General features: G+C 30.5%; 1 protein-coding gene across 3 annotated transcripts in view; it reads right to left on the bottom strand.

Moving 5' to 3' along the window:
• Positions 1-650: 650 nt before the first annotated feature.
• Positions 651-24,686, bottom strand: part of LOC126846365 (leucine-rich repeat-containing protein 24-like) — a 97,474-nt gene continuing 73,438 nt past the window's right edge. For 2 of the 3 annotated variants that reach the window (XM_050585706.1, XM_050585708.1), the window contains one exon: positions 651-3,816. In XM_050585706.1, the coding sequence (XP_050441663.1) occupies positions 1,846-3,762 (1,917 nt within the window). In that variant the 5' untranslated portion in view covers positions 3,763-3,816 and the 3' untranslated portion in view covers positions 651-1,845. The remainder of the gene's footprint in view (positions 3,817-24,686) is intronic. The other variant, XM_050585707.1, reaches the window with a different exon arrangement.

Here is a 24,686-nt window from a genome sequence, read left to right as displayed (position 1 = left end):
AATGAAATGATATGATGTGTTAATCAAATACGAAGTGAAATATATAATGATTGAAGAATTTTGACCCCAATTAAAAAATGTAATCATCATAATTATTGTTTGCAACATAATTATTGACTTACGATTAGGGTACTTCATACATCATTTTCCGTTAATAAATAACCTGCAAAAATCTAAAAAGTACCTTAAAATTATAAAAACCTGAAATTGTGAATTATATTTTAATAATATGTTTTATTCTGTTATAGTGATGGACACACATAGTTAGTGAGTATACACACAAATGGGCACATTCGATAATCGCCACAAAACACTGTATTTTTTTTTTTATAAGATAACAAAATCAATTCAAAGGAAAACAAGAGAAATACATGCACAGCTCTTGTACATGATCTAAGATTTCATTAACGATTTATGCCTGTAAACAATTTAAAAATATGAAAAATAACAAAAAAAAAGTCATACTGTTTTAATAATATGATTTCAAAAAGATCTAAACATTTTTACATTATTAACATTATAATATTCATTCATAGTACTGTTTCAATAGCTTAATTGTCTTTAAATAATGTTTTATAGTTATTTATGCTTAAGAAAATAACAAAAATATTAACACCTATCATCTTTTATAATTAAAATTCATTAGGATAAATAAGTAAATAATGATGTAGTATCAATAATTTCGAAAAGTGGTTTACAAAAATGAATACAGAAAAGTAATTATAAGTACATTATATAAATATCATACATTAAAATGTAATTGATTGTAGTATCGTACAACAGATAAATATAACATTCGTTTTAGCTTATAAATTTAAAATGAATAATAATATAGGTAATCTACTTGCGTCGGTAACTGATTAACTTAATTTTTATGGCTTACATATTACTCAGAAAAAAAAAATGAATACTACTTTGAAACTTCATACATATAGACGAACTATTTTACTAGTGTCAATCATTAATTTGTAATCTTTGGATGTATCTAATGTCTTTGATTTGTTGACGACGTTTCGGACTCATTGCAGATTCATTACAGACATGGAAACATTCGAAGATTATCAAGCTAACAATATTTAAATCCAAGAAAGCCTTAACACATTCATAGTTGTCAATTATTATTATTTTTAGATCGTCAATATCATCTTTTTCTATAAATTGGGTACTACGTAAACTATATAAAATTAAAATAATTAAGTAGGTATCAATCAAAATGATTCGCGATAGTTAAAAAATTACATGAATTATAAAACCTCATATTGTTAAAAAAATAGTAGAATATTATTAGATGTTTGATAGTTAAAGAATCTGGAAACAAATTGTCATTATTTAAAAAAAACTATAAAGATTGTCGAGTTTAGGCTACTGACAACGCAAAGCAAAAAATAGAACAGAACCATTTAATACAATGTGTACTTCTTCATTTCCCTCGGGTAAATGGGAAAACCCATTTACCATATATTCATTATTTTGGACTGTGTCTTTCGCCATTTAATACCCTTTTATTCATAACACTTTAACTTCGTTTTCTAAGAAATGAATGTTATGTGATTAAAGATGTATAATGTACTATTAAAACTGGCGCTTTTGAGTCTTTGCGTCAGTAACAGAAACGATACAGTTTTTTTCGAGATAATTTTGCCTACCCCATGTGAAATTTTTATCCCATAGCGCATTTTGATATTATAAGACTAGCATCTAATAAACAAGAAGGCTTAGTCGGTGTCCGGTCATTTACCCGGCAACATAGTATTCCATAAAACTGTAAACGAAATATTTTTATGGAAATGGAATACAAGTTCTACAAACAACCTTTTACTGTATGGTTTTGAATAGAATTCAATTTTATAGAGCCACGTAATCGGTATGACCAGTGCAAAGCGGCGGCGGGGGAGGTGGAGGAATTTCGTCGGAGGATCCACCACTGATCGACAATGCCGACAGGTTGGTACAGCTACCGGTAGCCGTGATTCTAGGACCCATATTATCGTAGTGTGGAGTAGCAGCTGATTTCATAGTATGATGGTGATAATAATGTGAGTGGTCTGGATCCTTGTAACGATTTTTCCTGGGCATTGTCGCATAATAAGAAGCGGCGGGCATTTGATGTTGCTGTAGGTCAGCGGTGCCTACGCTAACGTTTTGTTTTTGCCTGTGTTTCAAGTCCAGCAAATCGGGATATCTAGATTCTTGTTCCTGAGGATCTTGGCTGACGGAAACGGAAATGAATATATTTCCGAACCCACTAACTGACGGCAGAATGCTAGTTGAGAACTCTGGCGGTGGCGGGTACACGGACACACCGGGGTCGTGGCTCTCGATAGTTATGTGGACGGGCTGTTGGTCACACACAGCCGCCAACGGTATACTCTGCAAAGATTGCTCAATGAGTTCGAGGTCTTGGCACGACGGCGAACCGCCACCGAGGACTTCACAGCTTCCTGCCTGGGTAGTGGATATGCTGGCATCCAATAAACGTTTGTCGGCGTCGCTGAAGCTGGCACTCCCTTTGAAATTTGGCTTGCCGACTCGGCGCCCGCCGCTGCGGCTTACTTTTCTTACGTGGCAAATGCAGCAAGCCAAGCCGACCGTAAACAGCAAGGCCGTGACACTAACCGCGACACACACCACAACTAGGTATACGGATTTAGATTTGCTTAGAGTTGTTGCTACAGCTACTTCAGGTAACACCAAAGACACATTCGTCGACATTTGACCGCGAGAATTTCTGGCTTCACACGTGTAGTCACCCGCCACATTCTCTGACACGTTAGACACGCTTAGCACGCTCCAAATACGGCCTATTTCAAGCAACGTTCGGTTTTCGTCTATCCTGTCGGTGAAGTTTTCTATGTGGTGTCCATTGAAGTACCAACTCACTTCAGGTTCGGGATCCCCGGTTATTTCACAGACAAAAGTCACGTTGTTGCCATTTTCTTCCAGCACGTTGTTTCTATTTATCTTCACAGCTGGTGGACACGCGAATTCTTGGGGCTCGATATTTTCCCATCGAGTGCTCGACAAAGCAGGTGGCTCAATGCATGTTAGCGGATGTGAGTAAAGGTTAGAGGACACGAACCAATTTCGGAAACTCCTCAGTTGACAGTCACATACCCACGGGTTCCCGTCCAAGGAAAGAGTTTTCAGTTTAGATATGGGTAAGAACACGGTTTCTGAAAGTTGTTTCAAAAGATTTCCATTGAGATTGAGCGTTTCCAACGAAGATAAATGTAGAAATGCATCTCGATGAATCCGCTTGATTTGGCAATGTTGCAACTCGATAGTTCGGAGATGCTGCAACACCGGGAACTGAGCTTCTTTTAGTTCAGCCAACGGGTTGCCGTTTAAGTACAACACACGCAGTCGTTCGTTGCCGTGGAAAGTTTCTTGGTGGATTGATCCTATTAGATTATCACTGAGATCGAGCTCTATGAGTATTTTTAGTTCTCGAAAAGCATCCTTGTGCACGTTTCGTATGCCACAACCACGCAAGAAAATGCGTTGCAAATTTAGCAAGCCGACCGATTTAAACGAATCTTCTGGCAGATGACGAATGCTATTCGAGCTCAGATCTAGTACTTGCATATCAGCGTTTAACACCGATGGTATTTCGGTGAATCCTACATCTTTGCAGAGTGCAGTCTTCTTGCCAGAGCTCCACTTACACTGGCAAGGAGCTGGACAGTCCGTCCAGTCGGCGAACGTAGCACCATAACTCACCATCACCATCATGATCAGCTGCATAGGCCGGATACCAGGCATTGTCCGTGCATTTGGTCATCTTATAGTCAGTACGTGCTTCCACATGGAGCTCTTCTGAAACAAAAAACGTTCATTGCATATAAATATAAAAAAATTGTTACGTATGGAAGACTGCTTATTTTTCTTTTGGTTCTATTCGATTTCGTCTTAGCCAAGTTTCACTACATAGAGTGTTGACTTTTTTTTTTAATTTGTTTTAAAAAAATACTGTTTATTTAAAAAAAAAGAAAATGTCCCAAAGTAATAAGTTTGATATGGATTGAAATAAAAAAAATAACTAAAATTCTTTGTAACTAAGGTTCTTGTAATTTAAGTTTTGTCATATTTTATAACCGCGAAAAAATACAAAGTTAATATGTATGTATAAGTTTATTTTTTATATATCTTGCTTAAAAATTTTATACTTAATCTCTAAAGGAAAAAGAACATTTTTCGGAATAATATTAAAAGTTTTAATCGGAAAATACATTTCAACTATAGACTAATAGTGTAGATTATATTTTGAACTAAAAGTGTAATTCGTATTATATATATAGCAGTAAAAATATTTAATCGCCTTAACAGTAAACATCGAAAAAACAAATTGCTTAAAATGGAAGCTAAATGTATATTATTATATAATTTAAAATTGTATATTATAAGTTATGGTGAGTTATTCAGCTCAAAAAACAGCAGAGATTGATATAAAGAAAGTTTGAGAGAGATATAGTGGAAAATAAAGAGAGAGATTTGATATTTCTTATTATCTATGAACATATTATTTCTCATCGTGGTTTTGTATGGTCATCGAAAATAGTATTAACTCAATCGAGTGAAAATTTAGATACAACAAACTAGAAATTGTACATCGTGGTGAAATATTGATTAGGGTACTATGATTTACTATTGTACTATAAGAAAGAAAACAGTTATACTAGAGTATAATAGATAGCTGTACAACTACTAATGGAGAGGATTAGATAAAACTTCAACAAACATGTAATATAGTAAGCTCTTAAGAGTTGAATGTCGTTACTAACAAGTAACAATAGTGCAATAAACAAGTGAGGAGAGTACCGTTTAGATTAGATTATTTTATTGCAATAGCATAAAAACATATTTTTGTAAAAGATGAATATTTGAAAAATATATTTGTACCTTCGTTAAAACGTATTATGTGTGATTTATTTGGCGTTAACAGACTATGCTATAACAGTCCTGAAGACAATATTTTTTTGTATTGTGTATTATAAAACATTCCTATGGAATTGAATTATTTGACTTTGTGTTTGGTACGTTGGCAACGCATAGCGTAGATATAAATCATTTCTACTGGAGAAGATTAAATTGACACTTTAATGCTGTCTTCCTATAGGACACCAATAAATGCATCCCGTTTTTGGCACGTAATATTGGGAAACGGTTATTGTTGTTGTTTTTCAAAATTGCTTTTTCACAATACCCAAAGAAAAAACCTATGCGCGGATTTTTATTTCTATGTGTATTTGAAAAATTGAAGCGAAATGAATAACCTTGTTGGTGACAGCCATATGTCGTTGTCAACACGTTATATTTTTTTTCATTCTATAGACATTTCGTTATTGATTAAGCTGGTTAATTGAAAAGCCTAGGCACACTTGGAGTTTTAGTCCATTCAGCTTGTGCATGAATTTTTTTTCTTTCTACGTTTCAAAAATTTGGCGATTACCGAATTAATCGCGTTAAATAATTCTTTAAAACTCACGTCAATGCTCTGTTGTAAAACAGATTTATTTGGAAAATATGATTTAATATGGGCGACCTCATTCAAATTCTGACACATGCACAGAAAAGCATAAATTATTATTGTACATTAAACTCTATACATATTTTACTCGGATAACGCGTGGGTTTTTATTAAATACGAATATAAACGTTACGTTTTCATTAAAAGTATTACCGTTTTTAATAATTAATAATACTGACAAATTTATTAATATGATCCATATTGTGACTACAGCTGTAATTAACTAAAGGGCGTAATTAATATATGTTTTTTCATTTGTATAAACGATCGTATTTTAGTTGTTGTTTTTTTTTAAAACTATTATTACGGTTTAAGCATAAATAGTTATTTTGACTTTTACATTGCAAATTACAACCAAAACCAACAAAATAAGAAAATAACACAAAAACATTCATATTTTTTTATAAAGTCAATAAAAACTTTAGAAATATCAAAAATAATATTGTTATAATAATAATAATCATACAAAAAATATAAATAAACAAAACGGAGGCACTGAGTATGATATTACGGTTGTATATCCCGTATGTTGTACGGTATAGGTAATCTGAACTTTAAAATCTATATTTTTGAAGTCGATGTGTGTGTGAGTGTGTGTGTGTGTGTGTGTGTGTGTGTATGTGTTTGTATTTACATAAACTTTTCAAAACTTATATACTACGGGAGTGTATATATATATATATATATATATATATATATTATATATATATATATGTATATATATATATATATATATATATATATATATATTTAATTCTGTTTCAATAATGTCATGGAATCCTAGTTTATCTCTATGGCAATACTGCTCGTGCGTACGGTGTTTTCTTTCAATATATGGCGCTACATAGGTAGTCCCAAATGAGGTTAAAGCGGTACAACGAAAACTGTATACACAGCAGGTGCAAGGATTACGACCAATCGAATACGAAGTAAGGCCGCATCTATATAAACATAATGTGCATGTATTTGACTTTGGAATTTTCCCTCAAGTGGTATATAAAGTAGGTACTTAGGATTTTGCCGCACCTGGGATCTGTAACTATACTATAACGTCGGAAAAATCCGATGAAATATGTCGAGAAATAATTTCTGAAACAAGACGTCATTCTAAAATATAATATATCCAAAAAGAAGATTACATTGAAATTCGATTGCTCCGAAATGTAAACTGATAAGATCATTTGGAATAGATTTACGTTTTTTTTCAATAAAATATAATGTAATGCACCAATAGATTTTACAGCTGATGTTAAAAAGTCAAATATAAATTGGTTTTTTTATTTTCTATTTTTTTTGTACATCTTTATATAATTGAAATAAACTTAGTTTTTGAATAATGATTTAGTAACGCGACATCGTTAACTATAAAAAATTGTACATTACAAATTATTTTTATACATTTTTTTTCAAAGAATGAAATAAAAATAATAGTACCATTTTATTTATATTTTTTTTTTTGTTGCTAATAACTGGCCGTATGTTATCGAATCACCTTTCCAACGTACCAGACGATATAAAGTTTTTTCTTTCTACTGAACATCAGCTGGGGACGAAGGTTTATTGTTGTATTATTTTTACTCTTAAATTAATACAGAGGGTCGCAAAACGATGTGCGTATAAAGATGAGACAGATTATTTTTTACCACCTTGACCTGAAAAGGCTAAAATGTGATATTTTATTATTGAAAGCGCGCACCGTGTAAAAGAGATGGAAGTCAATAACCTATAGCCGTCGTGGTCAAAGATAAAGTGACCACAATTTCGGACGCTATACCCAATATAAAACGATGATGCGTTAAGTTCAGGAACATGACACATAAAATATGGTTATATGACATCACACATGTTTTCAAAATGGCGTCCACGTCGATACGCCTATAATAATACCATGTATACTATTCTTTGTTACAAATACGAATCCATCGGTTAAGTACTTGTAATTTATATACAGGGAGATTGGTTAACTATGAACCAGTCAATATCATAAAATACAATAGACTTTTTTAAATTGTTTTCATAATTTTATAGTTATTACTTAAACCAAATGATAATATTATATTTTCCAACAAAATAGTCCCATCAAAAACCTATGAAATTAAGTTTCTTAAAGGACATTTCTTCTTAGCACGATGGTTAGTATAGTAAGCTGTAAATAATTCAATCTACCAATCAAATTATAATAATAATGATTTACATGACGTAATAACTTATACCTATTGTAGTAATAATTTTTTAAAAATAATTTTGTAAAATGTGTCTACAACATTTTATTAAAATAGCGTTGTATATTTTTAAGTTATGAGTGTCACTGTATTACTATTGTATCAACAACTTGTGAATAATTATACAATAAATTAAAAAGAAAACAATAAGTTTACAATCTACAGTTCCTTTGTTCATATATATTATATAAGCATAGTTTTTTTTTTTAAAAACAATGTCGTTCTCAAACATTGACTACAAAACGTTAACGGCTGTGTAAAAAGCCGTCATACTTTTTTCATATAGACAAATATTACAGTTATTTTAATTAGTAAAAATATTTATTTTAGTTAATTCCGGTTGTAAAGCAAATACAAAACGTTTCATCTGTAAGTGTAATACAAAGAAGTGAATTACTTTTCACCGTGCCCACATTTATTGCAATGACTTTTTTTAATGAAGTAAAACTCCTTATCCCGCACTTACAGAATATTCAAGTTTCTCGACAAAATTTATAATCTTGCGTTAAATAAAAAAACACTGCTAATATAAAGAAAAAAAAACAAAATTAAAACTCCACAGAATTCGAAGAACACGAATATTGTTGTCATTTTTTATTTGACTCGTGTATCTAAAAATATTGTTCAAAAATAATATGTATATAATTTCGCGTGTTTTTTTTTATAATGTACTTAGTGTCGTAGTGCGAAGACAAAATCTACCACGATGCCGTTCAAAAAGAGATTATGTTAATTTGCTTTTTCATTAAATAAAAGCAATTTTTGTTTTTAGTTTTAACAACTTTTTAAGCAAATTCTTACAACAAAACTACGTTCATATAATATGTATAGCATAGGAAAAGTTTTAATGACGTTTAAGATTTAATAGCATATAGCTATATAGTATAAATTGGATTTTCTTTTTTTAGTAGATATATTGCAAATTTAACATTTGATAGCGATGAATTTAATATCAATGTATAGTTTACAGATGAACTGAAAATAATGGTATACAGGCGTTATAGGCAAATTTACAATTTGCTTGTACTTCTATTGTAATCGATCATTAATAAACGGTTCATTAAATATGTTGGGAAAATACAATTAAAATTAAACGGTAGTAAACGGTCAATATATCCATTATACAACGTGGAAAACGACGTCTTGCTTCACGAGTAGTTAAGACAATACCGTTGATGCCGGATGAGGTCTATTTACTTTTGCTTTTCTTCTTCAACAAGTAACCGCGTTTGTCTAGACTATAGACATTGGGTTTTTTTTTTTTTGGTGGTTTGCTCTTCACACAAGACGAACTTCTCACTGGCTGTTGTTCAGTGAAAAAGACAAATAAATCTCATTATTTTCCACGGTTAGAGTACAGAAATCTGATGGTTCCTTAACCTTTGGTCGTTAAGACAGAAAAAACCGAAAATTGTCGCCTCTTCGAAACGACTGGCTTTTCGCACGCTATATTATATAATACAGGTCTAGCTCTAAATGTATTTATGTAAATACTATAGTAAAGTAATAAAATATTTTCTTCAAGTATTATAATTAAAATATTTTGCGCGGGTTGACGATGGAGCAACGGAACGTGATGGTAAAGCGCAAAGCTCATAACAACCATTGCGAATTAAAACGTCGAGGAAAAACTGCCATCTGGCTCGGTTTAAATGCATTTTTTTTTATTCTTCTTTTTAAATCATTATCGATTTCCGTCCATTGTAGCTGACAACTGTTGTTGTGTGCCCACAGTTCGCTTTAGCTGAACTCAGATTATGAAAATGCGGTATCACAAAAAAAAAAAAAACCATTTTACTCTATCGTCCTTTTTTGCTAGCACGCATCGACACCCTCGCACGCGTGCTCTTCTGCCCTGGATTAAATTCTATTACTATCCGTTTCCCGGTTTCCTTTTACCTACTATAGTGACACCATTGAATATTAATAGTAAATCTAAAATTCAATTTTCTCCACAAACAGGAAACCACCAGGAACGAAAGTGCGCCCACGATTTTCATATAATACATATTATCCGCGAACAACTAGATCCTCGACAATATGTTACTACACACATACATATATATATATGTAAAATATATTCATATATATATATATATATATATAAATTCAATGTACAAGGAATAACACATATTTGTTTTCATATCATTTCCAAAATATATTTTTGACATACCGACATAGTATTTATATTGTGATCTTGAAAAAAAAAATCGTTAAAAACACTAAGTATACAGGAACTAAAGACGAATAAAAAATTTCTTAAAACTTTGGTAAAATAAAAATTAATGTATTATTTGTGTTATATATAATACCTACTACATATGTTGATTTTAGTGGTAAATAGATTAAGTCAGAAATAGGTTTTTATTTTGTAACTATAGTGTGTTTTGTTGTTAACACTTTAATTTAATACTGACATCCATAAAAACAGTAAATTATTACATTTTATACTTTTTATTAAAAAAAAATGTTATACATCTCAATTTTGGAACTAAGTACGATCTTTTGATTTCCATTTGTCTACTGAATTCCAAGCTGTCGCGGTATTTTTCTTAGCGCGTTAGTCATGTGGGTTTAAAAATATTTCCAAATTCTTAAGCACCTTAAAGGCAAAGGTTAGACGTTATTCCTTTTTGTTAAAAAAAACTACAAATTCTTGATATGATATTGTGTGTACTAAAAAAAAAAATGATGGTAGTTACTGCTCATTTGTTCACCAAAATTGTTATTATATTCTCGATTGTGGATGTAAGAAAGTGGGTAATGTATAAAAAATTAAAAAAATTATTTTGGAAGTTTTCGTTTTTCGGTAACATAATATTGCTCATTTTTTCCTGCATAATAATTATATAATATAATGTAATTTAAATTTACTGAAATTAAGTGTACTTTCGAAAATGATTATGTTTCGTTCATGATGTAGAAGCTTATTCTGGCTTCTCTCACAACCAATTATACAGTACAACTTTCGTGATTTCGAGATGGAAAACTTAAATTACGAAACTTTACACCATGTAATGCGTTTAATTAAAAACGTGATGTATATTCTTATAAGAATAACCGATAAAATTATTGAAAAAAAAAGGTTTCGGTACCGTAAGTTTTGTACATATTGTTACTATGGTATTATAGTGACGGATAAAAATGGTGCGTGATTACTTATAAAAGCAAAAAATCAAATCAACTTCAAGTTCTGTAACAGAAATTGTGTCACACGAGTTTCTACTGTCAAGAAATAAAACTGTGGGTTTCATAACGCTATATATAGTTTATTTTTGTAAAAAAAATTAAAGATTTATTTTAGAAAGAAAAATAACCGTACAAAATATAAGTTTACTTTATTAGTTTCTTCCTATCGTATTAACGTGCTATAGTTTTTTTGTAATTCGTGTTAGCTCTGCGTATAATATACCATCGTCTGGTTCGGTAGTATTAAAAAGTAATAAAAAAAAAAGTTATTTTATCATTTTGAAAACACAATGCAAAATGTTGGTACTTATTAGTAACGGCCAAGATTTTACAACCTATAAAAAATCACGGGGAGGCCAAGTTGATAGGGAAAGAGTGTGTAAGCGCTCACCGTCGCTGGTCTCACTTGGTCAGCAGCTACAGTTGTAGTTATTTTTGCTAGGCGCGAAACCCGTCTAGTGGAAAGGAACCGCCTGTCCCCACTAAGGTGACGAACTAATAACCTCACCCAAAAGCAAATTTGCTATAAAAACCATCTCATGCTGATAGCTAGGTCTGTTAAGCTACATGACGGCAATGGTAAAAAATCATACAAATAAAAGTTGTTGCCCACCACTTTAAAAAATCACGTTATTATTTATGTGTAACAATACAATACAAAAACATGCTAGGTAAAAACGTCATTGACCTCGTGCCCCTATCCCGTTATCTCATTGCATTCATCGGGCGTTGCTTATCTCTTAAAATAATCATTTCTTTCAATTTTGATATTTATACAGGCTATATTTACCCACCCTACTGTTCTTTAATTATTTCGGCCTCCGCATTTAACATCTATAATTTCTTATATCAGGGTGGTCCCAAGGGAGGTTTTAATTCGCAAAGCCGAGATTACGGCTGGATGTCAACCTACCGCGGTCCAAACCATTGTGAAACCTAAACAGATAGGGGAAATATAATAGAGAATGACTATTCCATTCTTAAACAGTCTTCCACTCAGAGATACTGTACCGTTATATCCCACTTGGCCGAAATGTCCCCTTTTTACTCATTGTTGATAGTAATTGTTGTTAATAATAATGAGCAGTCATAAAATACGTTTTAATTCCAACTATTATATTAAATTGGTTAAATTAAAGTATTATATTTATTTATTTTTTTGTTCGGAAGGTACATAATTAAAAATGTGTGTAAAAAATATTTTATAAGTAATTAAAAAAAAGTAAATTATAGCTATTAAAATGTAATTTACCTACGACTCTATTGTTTCGTACGAAATTTTAAAAGGTATTAACATTTTCCCTTCATTTTTTGTCCACTAAATTACATAAATTATGTTGGTATTTATTATAATAACAATATATTTCAAGTGTATTTAATTAAATACAGACTGTAGTGGCTAATTATTATCATCGTACTAAATGTATGTATTATATACAAATATAAAGGAATGATAACAAATATTAAAACTATTGACATAGTACAATATTTTTGGCATTTTTATCGATTAGGATATTTATTTTGTAAATTCACGTGTAGGTTTTGACAAAGGTTAGTTTGTAAGTCAAGCAGCTCTGGAACCGCTGAAAGTTGGTTATATAGTTAACGAAACTGAGCGTAGGTTAGAGCAATGTTTCCAGATCTCTTTATCATTCGTTTGATAGATGGCCATCTTCGCATTTGATGAAGTAAGTGTGGCAATAAAATTCTTGACAAAATTGACACGGCAACATACTTTGTGAGGTATTTCATTTTAAATAGAGAAATGTGACAGGCTAGAGATAATATAAATATGTCTATATAGTATCGTTATAACTAGATGGAGGACGCCGTTGAAAATAGATAACGGGTGACAGTTTTAGTGATATTTGCCCTTTGCATTATAAAATACATATTCCAACTAGAATGTAACTTTGAATAAATCTAGGAAAAATGTTTCAGTGATGTAGGTAGGTGTTTTATTTCAAGCCGATAAGGGCGTTGTCATCGAGCTAAAAAATGAATGAAATTCAACACCTCTTGTACATTTAAAGTAACCGGATTGTGTGATGGTTAGTTATTTTACTATAACACTGAAGATCAGGTTATAATACAGAGTGATCCATTTATCTTAAGACACTCGATATCTCATAAAATAATTGCTATTTTGTAGCAAAATCTTGATTTACAATATTATACATAATTATTTAATATTTACCTTTTTAAGCCGTACATTCTCCGGAGCTTTATAAACTTGACTTTTTAAGTTCCAAAAGTTATTAGAAATCTGGTATTTATCAAAAAAAGATTACAATTGAATTATTGTTTAGTACTGTTTAATGACGTTAAGCAAATCAATTTCAAATAGAAAAACCACAAAATTGTGATCATTTTTAAAGAAATGAGTGTCTGTCTAATGTTAAACGGATCACCCTGTACAAACGTCGTTGCCCGAAGCGGTAATTGGGGTATCAGTTGCTTTAGTTCAGAGAATTGGAAAAGAAAACGGATGACGGATGGAGTTTCAGTTTCGATTGGACCATTTGTTTTCTAGATTGGGCAAGTTATTTTCGTTGAATTCAAAATTCAGCTGAGTATAATATGCAAAAACAATACTTTTGATTCAGTGCACGATGACCGAAAGAGATTGTAGTTTTATTTTTCAAAGTGAACCACACGAACGTCGTGTGGGTTATTTAACATTTAGAATGTTAAACATTGTGACATGCGAACATATTTTGTGTTATCGGCAATGATACATATTTTAACGCGTTCAACGTGTGTGTGTGTGCGTGAACCGGTTAGTGAACACCCAACAATAATTACTACATAGTATAATCATAATATTGATAACCATAGTTGCTATTGAGACAATAAAAAGTCACACGTTCTTTCAACGACATCCGTTAAACATGTCAATAATTTACCGTACAGAATACAAAATAACATAACGGCTATATTATATTAATATGGTGTTGCTGAATGGTATAAATAATAATTGGGCGAGTTGGGCAACCGAAAAATATTTGGCCAAAATAATACAAAACACGAGTGTTGATTATTAACAAGAATGGCCCAGGGGATGTTTATCTATGTATGTGTATCTCGATACATAGCAAACTTGTGTACAGTATAATAATATGTAAATGCGGGTTATATAATATATGTATGACCGCGTGTGTCTAACCGTGAAACGAGAAGGTAGCAGGTACAGCGTAAATGCAGTTGTACTAACATGAGAGGCAGTGGCTGTTAATAATATTAATAATATGTAGGTGCGGCTCTATGTATACGGTGTACTGTAGTAACCCACTAAAATTATTTCACAGAGTTTATCGGTTTTAATCTAAGTGTACGCCAGTTTTTATTGTAGGTCCTTTGTTCGCTAATTTGTACAGCGCTATATTTTAATTAGAACGCGTTAAATGTATGTTCGTGTGTTCTCAATACATCTCTTTTTCGGTGCAACTGGATTTAGTTATAATTTTTTTTCTACTCAACAATAGACCAAACGTAAGGCTTACTGCCATAGTGAATGTCTCGATTTATAAAACAAATTTATGTACAATATACGTTTTGAACAAATGTGCATTTAATAATTGTAACATAAAACAGAATACAATTTTGATAAATGCAGTGGTAAACGCTGTTATTTAGTGTAAACCATAGAAAATCAGGTTGTTCGGAATGACCAAAAGCTATTGTATTACAATAGGGCTCGCGTCAAACAATATAATGAATTCTTGACACGCGTTTTCACAAAACACTAAAATTAATGTGAAAAAGGTTACTTGTTAAGTAGCGAAACTCAAATGGAATGCAAACAGCGCACATAACATAAACAACGGAAAGAGACATTGTAAAAAGCCGTAAAAGTGATAATTTTTTTGTGGAAAAATATTAATTTTCGTGAAAATTAAGAGTACTACAAAGTCAAACGCCAATTGAAAGTATTTATTTTATTTTCTTTACAAAAATTATCGGGTTTTTACTAAAAAAATAAGCACAAAATGTCGATTTCAACCAAAACATTCGTCTTAAATAAGTTGCCATAGTCTTGAGTTATGTATACAATTTTACGCTACACGAAAAAGATGTTGAATAAAAATAATCGTATGTTAATTTTATTTAACGTCTGAGGTAACAGCAGTTTATTTTACATCTCAACTCGTTTGAGTAATTAAAGTAATTTTCAACATTGGTGTAACGTTGATAAGAGTGCGAAAACGTATGGGAAGTGGAGAAATATTTCATATACCTACTTGATGTGCTCGAAAACGCCTGGAACAAAACGATTAAAACAAATTAGCGTGTCGCATTTAAAACGTTTTCTTAACGCGGGGTGTGCAGTTTCAATAACGATTCTACGGTAACGGAAATTGGGTTAAGAGGCCTAAAAAAAAAAAAAATACTTAAACAATCCGGAGTTGGTTTTAAATTAAATTTATTATTTTTTCCCCGCTTTTATTATGATTTTTACTTTTTCAACGGGCGCGAGGAGCGGTAATTCAAGATTGCGCTCTTAAACAACAAGTGCTATGCCAAGTTTTAAAAAGTCCTAAGCGAATAAAATATAAATAACGGCCATTAAGTCGCGATCCTTGGACGACCTCGTGACACGGTATACAACGTCCGGATACTTTATACGTTTAATTCATTGTATGCGCGTCGACGGACCTTGGTTGAGATTGAATAAAAAATTGGATTATAAATTTCAAACGTGACCTTTGGGCGTTTTGTACGGTTTACGACCCCGATACGCCATTGTCTCGTGTATAATAACGCCAAACGATTTAGGTGAACTATTTTTCAAAAAAAACTTTCCAAAGTCTGAAAAAGTAGCGAGGACACAAACAAAAAAATAATGAAAGTTTCTTTTGCCGCACATTATTCACGAGTGTTTGTAATAATATTTTTATAATATTAATAATACAATTTTCGCCGCGGAGCATAACTTTTTTCCACGTTATCTATCTATTATATTATAGTAGAGAAATTGTCGGCCTTTGGTCGTTTTACAGCCGCCCCTATATTTTGGCCTAACCTAACGACCTCGCTAATTATCTGTTTCGGTAGTGAAATAGCCCAAAATGTACTAGGCTATCTGGCCATTAACGCACTCAGGGAAACGATAAAAACAAACATTTTTGATAGAATTACCGCCGAAATGAAAAACGAACGAATTATTTTTTTTAATAATCTCGTACTAGATACAGGAACGCGTTTTATTGTTATTATTTTTTAAAGTTTAATATAATTGATTTTGGCACGAGCCTATGAAAAAGAAGTATGAAAGAAAAATTACACAGTCGTTTTCTGCAGATTAAAACAACTTAAATAAGTACATAGTTGAATTTCTTTTATAATTTTACATGGATGGTAGCATCATTCGTTTGTTTTGTTTTACACTAGTTTTGCATTCAAGAGTAGATAAAAAAAAAACTATCTAGAATAATCGTTTTTATTACTTTTAAGAAAATAATATTATTCAATGATATATCATTGAAATTCTTACATTCTGTAGTTTTTAATTGTATGTTATTATTTGTCAAGGTTAATAATTGCGCAAAGCACAAGTAATTTAAATCTACAGGTGCCAAAATGTGGTTTAAATAAAAAATAAATAATTGATATTTTATAGAATGACTGTGTTATATTTTATGCGAAGTTGAGTATTTTTCATGCTATGGTTACGATTAAATTTTATTCACTATAAATCAATACTTCTAAATGTATGCAAGTCTAGGAAAATGCATAGCCCTTTACAGTTTAGTGGCATCTATTTCAGACACCACCTACAGGATTGGATTTTGATGTTTCATTGGTGTTTCCTTGAAGAAAACTGTTACAAATAAGTAGTATAACTGTTATAGAATGCTAAATGAATGCTATCATAAAAAAAAATAATTTTGCCTATCTGTGGTAGTTTAAAATGCCACGGTCTAGATATTTTCTGAACCGTTAAAATAATTCTGCACGTCTACTCTATGTACAAAAGTAGTTCTCATATACGCCACTAACACATAAAGGGTAAAATGTTATATTATTAAATGTTTATGCTGTTAAACGAGTTTATATTATGTTTAACAATTTAAAATATTCGTTTCTTACGTTTTAGTAGTTTAGAGGAGAGCGCCTTTTGTAAATACTTAAATTGTTTGATCTCGACGTTACTTACGTTTATTTAGGAACTTCTTATAAAATAACTTTTCAAAATTATTCAACAAAATTCAAAACTTTGCTCGTTAATTTTGCTGTACCTATAGTATAATTATTATATTTAACTTAAGCCGTAAACTAGGTTTTGGCATTTTCAGCTATAACCATCTAAAATTACACCTTATAATAATGCCAAAACGTAATAATTTCCTGTTATAGAAAAAGACGTTTAGTTTACAGACTGTTCAAGTATATTTTAATCAATAGGACAATTTTATTCGGGTATTTCAGTTATTTTCTTATAAATGATATTAGGTATGTGTTTATGCATTGATTTAAATTGGAAGTACTGTAAATTTGACAATTAATTAAAAACTAACACAATACACGTCAAAGTGCGAACGTTAACAAGGTCGAATAGTATTATTATTAATGCTGACGTTCTAATCTATATACAACACTTGAAATTATTCTACGGTTTTAACAACAAAAGCTGTACTGCGGTGTCGGATAAAACTTCCGTTGCAGTGCAACAATATAACATCGAAATTGATAATTTGCGTATAAATTATTATACATGTATGTTGTCTTCGAAATATTTGCAATAGGTGGTAGAATTCTGTTATTACATTCCACATGCCAACGACTATCGTTTGAATATACTAGAGCAACAATCCCATTGGGATAACGGAATTCTTATAATAGCAGATAAATCTCCGGAAGAAATATTTAAGAATTGCCTTATGTCCTAAAATATTGAAAATTGCAACGAGTTTTTCTATGAATACCGTGTTTAAAAAATAATAACTCGAGCTTTTGGCTTTAATTGAAAGGCACCACTGAGTCGTTATAACGATATTAACTCAATTGCATATTCCAAGTGATGCAGTAAAGGTAAAACGATAAATTAAAAAAAAAATACATATTTTACAACATATGTATAACATATATATATATATTACAAATACTTACAACTATGTGCAATCTCTTGATTTACATTCCATTCAAATAAACATGTATTTTCAGCATACAATAACGCCTTACGTGCATTTTTTTTATCGAAAACTTGCGAGCAATTGCTTAAGAGTTTAGTCTGTTTGAAAATATTAGTACTTTTTAAAGTTGCCGAACTATTCTTAAAAGTTTTGAGTGTGACATATTTGACGGATTGTTCGAAATGGCCTTGTATTATTTTCCCTAACGAATTATAAATAAAATACAGACGGATTGCAATGTTGAGGATCATTTTTTTAAAATTATTAAACAATAGAAATATGTACCAATAAAGTTTCCACGGAACTACATAATTATAACAAATTTAATTATAATAATTTCAGAAGTACACCACTGACAGTTCGCTATTATTAACTGTAAACTTATTGTGCCGAACGTTTCTGACAAGAATAATTGTTTTATAATGCAAAATAATTAAATTTAACATTATTTTGTAATGTAGAAACACAAAATCTTGTTGAAATGAAAATAATAATTTGAAACATTTTCAATTATTATTTCATAATTTAATAAATTAACAATTATTACGTTTTACCGGTGTAATTGCTATTGTAATCTTTTCTATAAAAAACAAGTAATTAAAATGTACTAAAAATTTAATTATATCTTAAAAAATAATTTATTGCGTGTTTTCATAAATCAACATAGAATAAGATTTGTTTAAAATTCATCGAACAAAATACTATCTTGTCGGTTAATATGTACTTGTCTAGTGGTTTCCACTTACTTAGTATACAGCGAAGGAGAGATTATATTGCCACAAGATTGTATTACCACAAGCATGTGGTATTGTTATACTTTACTTACAATTTTTTATACTATGTGCATTTGGTAAATAAACCGAATTCAAAGGGTTCGCATTGTTTTATTTGTTTTATTGTTATAAGCATAACAGAATAATTTAAATGTAACAATACTCAACAAATGTATTTCAACAAACCAGCAAAGTGTTTCCTATTGTAAAAAAAAATCTCATTTCTTTCGACACAATTAAATTATCAATTTCTTTTCACGCTGCTGTATCCGGCCAAAATTGTTTTTTTATTAAGGAAAAAGGAAAGAAAAACGAAAAAGAGCAATGTTACAGTTCAATAAATTCGGTACGTGCTTGAGCGTTGGAAAAAAAATAAATCACAAGCAATCAACGAAGACTAGAGCAATAATATATATTATATTACAAAAAAAAATTCTGCAATCCTGAGTGTTTAATAAAAAAGAAAAGAGCCACTAAAAACGTTGTTAAAAAATATTTATCAATACTATTCAAAATCAATTGGCGATTTAATCTCGTACGCCTTGATTTTAAATCCAGCTAAATAGGGAATTATTTGAGAATATAAATTTCAACAGATATGAAGAATAATAAAAATAGGTATTTATGAATTTCGTTCTAATTTAATAACTAGCTGTATGCAATTAATTAATATGTTGTCAATTACCTTACCGCTATTAGTTTCAGTATACATATAGCGGGTATACAATAGTGCTGGATGGGAGATGTGACAAAATATGCTCATTTTGATAAATTTGTTTACACGGTACAGATAAAAAAAACTCTGTCGTCGTATTTAATTGGAATTCTATTCGAAACTAGTGCAAGTAAAGTTTATGAAGTCAAATTGATTTTATAAACAGCAGCAACGAATAGTAGCTGTTGGAATCTTGGAGTGAAAAAATCGATGCGATTGACGTTGAAACATTATAAAACGGCTCTCGGGGTATGCAATATCGCTACATATGTGTGTACGGTGAATTGCCATGTGTTAGCACAAATCGCTATTATATTATCCAAACCGAACCAATCGTTTGGTCGTGTATAAAATAAGTCATGGCTGAACCGTATTATGTAGACGGTAATTTTCATTTTCTCTGTAGCCATCGTTGACATGTGTGCTATATCGATGGTATTCAACATCGTCCTCGGTCGCCGAATCCATCCGAAACGACCCAACGTTAAAAGCAATAAGTGTAGTATAAAGTACGTTTTATTAGAAAATCATACGGGATTCGGCGAAATCCAGCGCAATTTTATTCAAAACCGAAATGGCGATAAAAAAATATACAGGGATTTCGGTTGCTTATTGTTTTCGGAATTTACATTGCACGAACTCGTATAGAAAACATACAGCAGCTATAGCGTTAAACACCACTTCCAAATAGACCGTTTATTTAATGTAAAACAAGTAATACACAACACATACTTTAATATGATATTGAAAATATTCGAGACGCACGGTTTTCGTTTAAAGTTATTCCGAATAGAAACGACCCTGTTTTGTGGTGTAAGCACGCCATAAACTACTAGCAGTTCCTAATTTATTGTACTGTTTTTGTAAGAACTAAAAAGTACTTCTATTAGGATTATGCAAAAACATAAAATGTGCTTATTTTATTTATAGATTGTCCTTATAACTAATACTATAAAAAAATATATAAGTATAAATAATACACGCTTTTAATGAAAAAAAAAATTATCTAAATAGCTGATGCTAAATTACACAACTAATACATTTTTAACGACTTATTCCAATAAATTGGCCATTATTTAATGTTTAACAAAATCACTACCAACGATTTGTCAAGCTATTAGTGAGATGTCTAGCAATCCAGATTTAATGTAGTATAAAACCTAATGAATTCGCGTCGTTTTACAATAAAATGTACGATAAAACTAACTACACTGGTTATTAAATGAAAACAAAATATTTTGTTTTGTCTAACCTGACGTTAGACTAATATTACAGTTTTAATTAATTTAATTTATAAAGTTGATGATTATGTTTTTCAAAAATCATAATAAACAAGTATGCACAATGAGGATTTCAGTAAATCGAATAAAAACTTTGAAAGGATACAACTATAAGATAATTTATTTAAAAACTATATTGTGTGTATTCATATTTTTAAATAACACCAAGTAGTCATTTTGTAGTGCTTTGTGAAAATATTAAATAATAAACGTCGAAAATGACATAATAAAAAACATAATAAAAATTATTTTGTTTGAATGGCGTTCAAACAAATAGGCAGCCAGCTGTAATCCAGACGTATTAATTTAACATGTTTTCTTCTCGGCCCGTCGAGTAAGGAACAAAAAGAATGCTGGACATTGTTAACGCGGTTAAAAAATGTCTAAAACATGAAACCGTTTACAAATAAAAAATTTTGCTATAGTGGTGCTGTGATGTATGTGTACGAAAATTAAGTTCAAGCCTGCGTTTCTCGTGTATAACGCCATTATAAACAAACGGTAAAGGTTCTTTTAATTGCTTGTGTTCATTATTTTATCTACAAGTTTTCTTTAATCACGCTCAAGGAATTAAAATTGTAATTCTTCACTAGAAGCGCACGTCACGCGTCGGTCACCCCAAGGGCGTATAATAATAAATCTCAAAGAATAAAATATGTGGTCGAATGATTTATTATTTTACTCATATTATATTTTGTTGTTGTCACAGCTGCTTGATTTCTTTCACTCGAACAACTAAACAAGCAGACAGTGTTCAAACATCTAACAACGGCTTTCATAATCTTCATTGAATATAATAAACATACAGCGCAGAATATCACTAATACCATCACGTTTCGTAATTATTCAAGATTAATTTTTACTCGGAAAATAAATCTGTTGTCTGCAATTATTGTGTTGTATTCCATACAAAATGTACCTGTATACAGCAAATAAAAAAAAATAGCGCAACAATAGGTGTATTTAGTGTGCGGTATGAAATAACTGAAATAATTCAATTCAGTGAAAGTGTTCAGTGAATAGTGATTATAGCTAAATTAATAACTACCATTCGATATTGTACAAAAACCATACACTGATTGCAGTTTTGTTGCCGGGACATATTTCATTTAAAACAAACTTTCCAATTCATATTACATTCATTCAGTAAGCTGGAGCCAAACAAAGTTGAAAACTAAGACTCAATACAGCAATATTAGGTTATGACCAATACAAAAAATAAACCTCAACAAATTCAAACGAAACTATTAGAAGTTAAAAATTAATATGACAGATTTTACATTCTTAGAAAATCTTATGCTAGTTTGAAGATCTAGTTTGAAGAAAGGTATAATATATATTTTTATATTATATACATAAAATTATTAATTGCTTTACATTATAAATATAGCTACAGGCTACTGTTATTGGCAGCCATATGTAAATGATGTCATTCTCTGTATAATTCTTAGGAATTTTACAAAATAAAAACCCCTACCGGTAAATGGTTTAAAGGAACGTCATACCCTTTACAAATAATCGTAAAAACATGTTTATGGAAGAGCGTGTAAGTCAAAGTAAAATGATCATAGAAAAAAAAATTTTTATTTTTTTTTTATTTGAAAATAAGGCTTTAACATCAAAGGTAGCCTAGTATAAATTAGAAGTAAAAGAAAAGGAAAAATACAAACTATATTGTGACCTATTGACTACGGAAAAATATTTTTACATTGTTAAAATTCGTTTATGAGATTAATTTTAGTTAAGAATGTAATGATTTTTGTGATATTGTTTTCGTTGAGTACTTCTTCCATATTCAGTGGTATTGCTAGGTTGTTTCTTATGTCCCGGTACGAAAAATAATTTGTACCGTTAAAAAGAGAAGAATTTTACCTAGTTTCTCTCGTCGTTTTTTTAGAAAACTTGAATTTTATCTTAATACAAGCGCTCAATAAAAGTAAAAAAATGTCAGTATTAAAATTTAAATAGTGAATGTTGGATTAGTAAAAAACCAAAAGCCGTCGAGAGAACCTAGATAAAGTTCTCATTTTTTTAAATATGTAAAAAAAAAATGTTTTCTACGATTATTATGTAGTCAATAATAGAGAATATTCATAGCTATGTTTAGATGAATTTTTTTTTTAAATCGCTGTCGAGGTTGCTACGATAGACGCAAAATTAAATTAACTACCAAAAGAGTCCTATAATTATTGAACTAATAATTACACATCACAGTTGAACTGTTAAATTAAGATTTTGCAAAAAATACTTGTTTCCCTAATAAATGGGTGTACGACGTCCTTTTAATTTGTATACTGAACAACTTGTATTATAATTTAATCCCGTACCTTTTTATTTTATGAACGAAAAAGTTAATATAGTTTATCATGTTGTTATTTATGATCAAGGTAAATATGACTATTAATAATACCGTAGTTTACCGTTTATTCCTTTTTTTTTATGTATGACTTCGTTATGGGGTAATTATTATACATGATATTGGTATGGTTCACCGATCTTACTAATACTATAACTTTGAAGTCAAAACCCCAAACTCGTTAAAACAGGAAAAGCCTATTAACCAGAACTTTCTAGTTTCTATACTTTGAAACGATAAAACCCAAATCATTTAAGGGAGGAAATCTTTCGTTTATATATTAAAAATAGTTTTGGGTCGAAGCACATAACGACTGTGCACATAAATCATAATTGTTAATAAATAAATATGATAGATAAACTTGAAAGGTTATAAGTGTAAAAATGTACATAATATATTTTTACTATCCCATATCCGCGTTATGCCGTGACTATGACTATGACTGTAATAAATCTTAATTCTAAGAACATTTCATAGAGGCTTAAAATTGTTGTTACAATAATGACTATTGAGTTAAATACGGCGATTTTGTTTAGTGTTTAATTTGTATGAAATGGTTATTCACACTCGAAATAATGCAATATAATAATAATAATATTCTATACTACGGAATCAACTCCATTTACAAAAATAGTATAATATATATAATAGTAATAAATAGTATAATAATAACAGGTAGTATAATATAATAAATAATGAATAACATATGCTACAATAATTTAAAAATAATATGCATTTATAAGTCTTAACTGATTATCTATTTGACTTTAAATATGACTTGAGTCATATTCAATATGTTCGCATCGTTATTCTACTTCTACTTATAATATAATAACTTAAGAACAGCTTATACGATGGCATCAGTCGTTTTCAACGACCAGCCTATGTTATTGTTCACCGAGAAGTTTTTAAGTACATAAACTTTTGTTATTAAGTACTTCCCTGTTGGTCGGCGGAGTAAAAGCGACCTCCCCAATAACCAAATTCATTTTCAAATTGTAAAATAACACTCGCTTTATCGTTAAATCTATGGTAATACATTCTTCTTCGCGTGTTCTGTATCGGTATACGTTGATAATATCCATACTATAATATTCATATATATATATATATATATTTTATTATGCGTCTTAACTGTTAATAAAGTTGATGGTCGAGTTATATCGATATTTTGGTGCACCAACACGCATGCCGTGAATGTCACTCCACTAAATTGATTCGAAATTGCCTAATTTATTATGAACACGAAATGGCATTGCTGTCTAATGATATCATTGCTGCGCACGTTTATAATGTTATACATTCCAACGGCGTTTCAACCATTAACGTGTAAACAAAAAAATGCTTCAAAACAATAACGAAAAAAATAATCTAGTCTCTCGAAAAACATGAATAGTTTTACGGTCACGACTTTGAAAACGTGAACGAGATCAATAGAGATGCACAGTTCTTGGTTCTCAAAAAAAAAAATTCAAACAAATCTACAGGCGG

The sequence above is a fragment of the Adelges cooleyi genome, unplaced genomic scaffold (assembly GCF_023614345.1).
Source record: "Adelges cooleyi isolate 19-005CV unplaced genomic scaffold, UGA_ACOO_1.1 ACOO_flye_CR_arks_rails_tigmint_CR_PRNA_9, whole genome shotgun sequence".
NCBI lineage: Eukaryota > Metazoa > Arthropoda > Insecta > Hemiptera > Adelgidae > Adelges > Adelges cooleyi.
The sequence above is the reverse complement of the archived record's forward strand: the minus strand, read 5'-3'. Positions and strand labels throughout refer to the sequence as shown.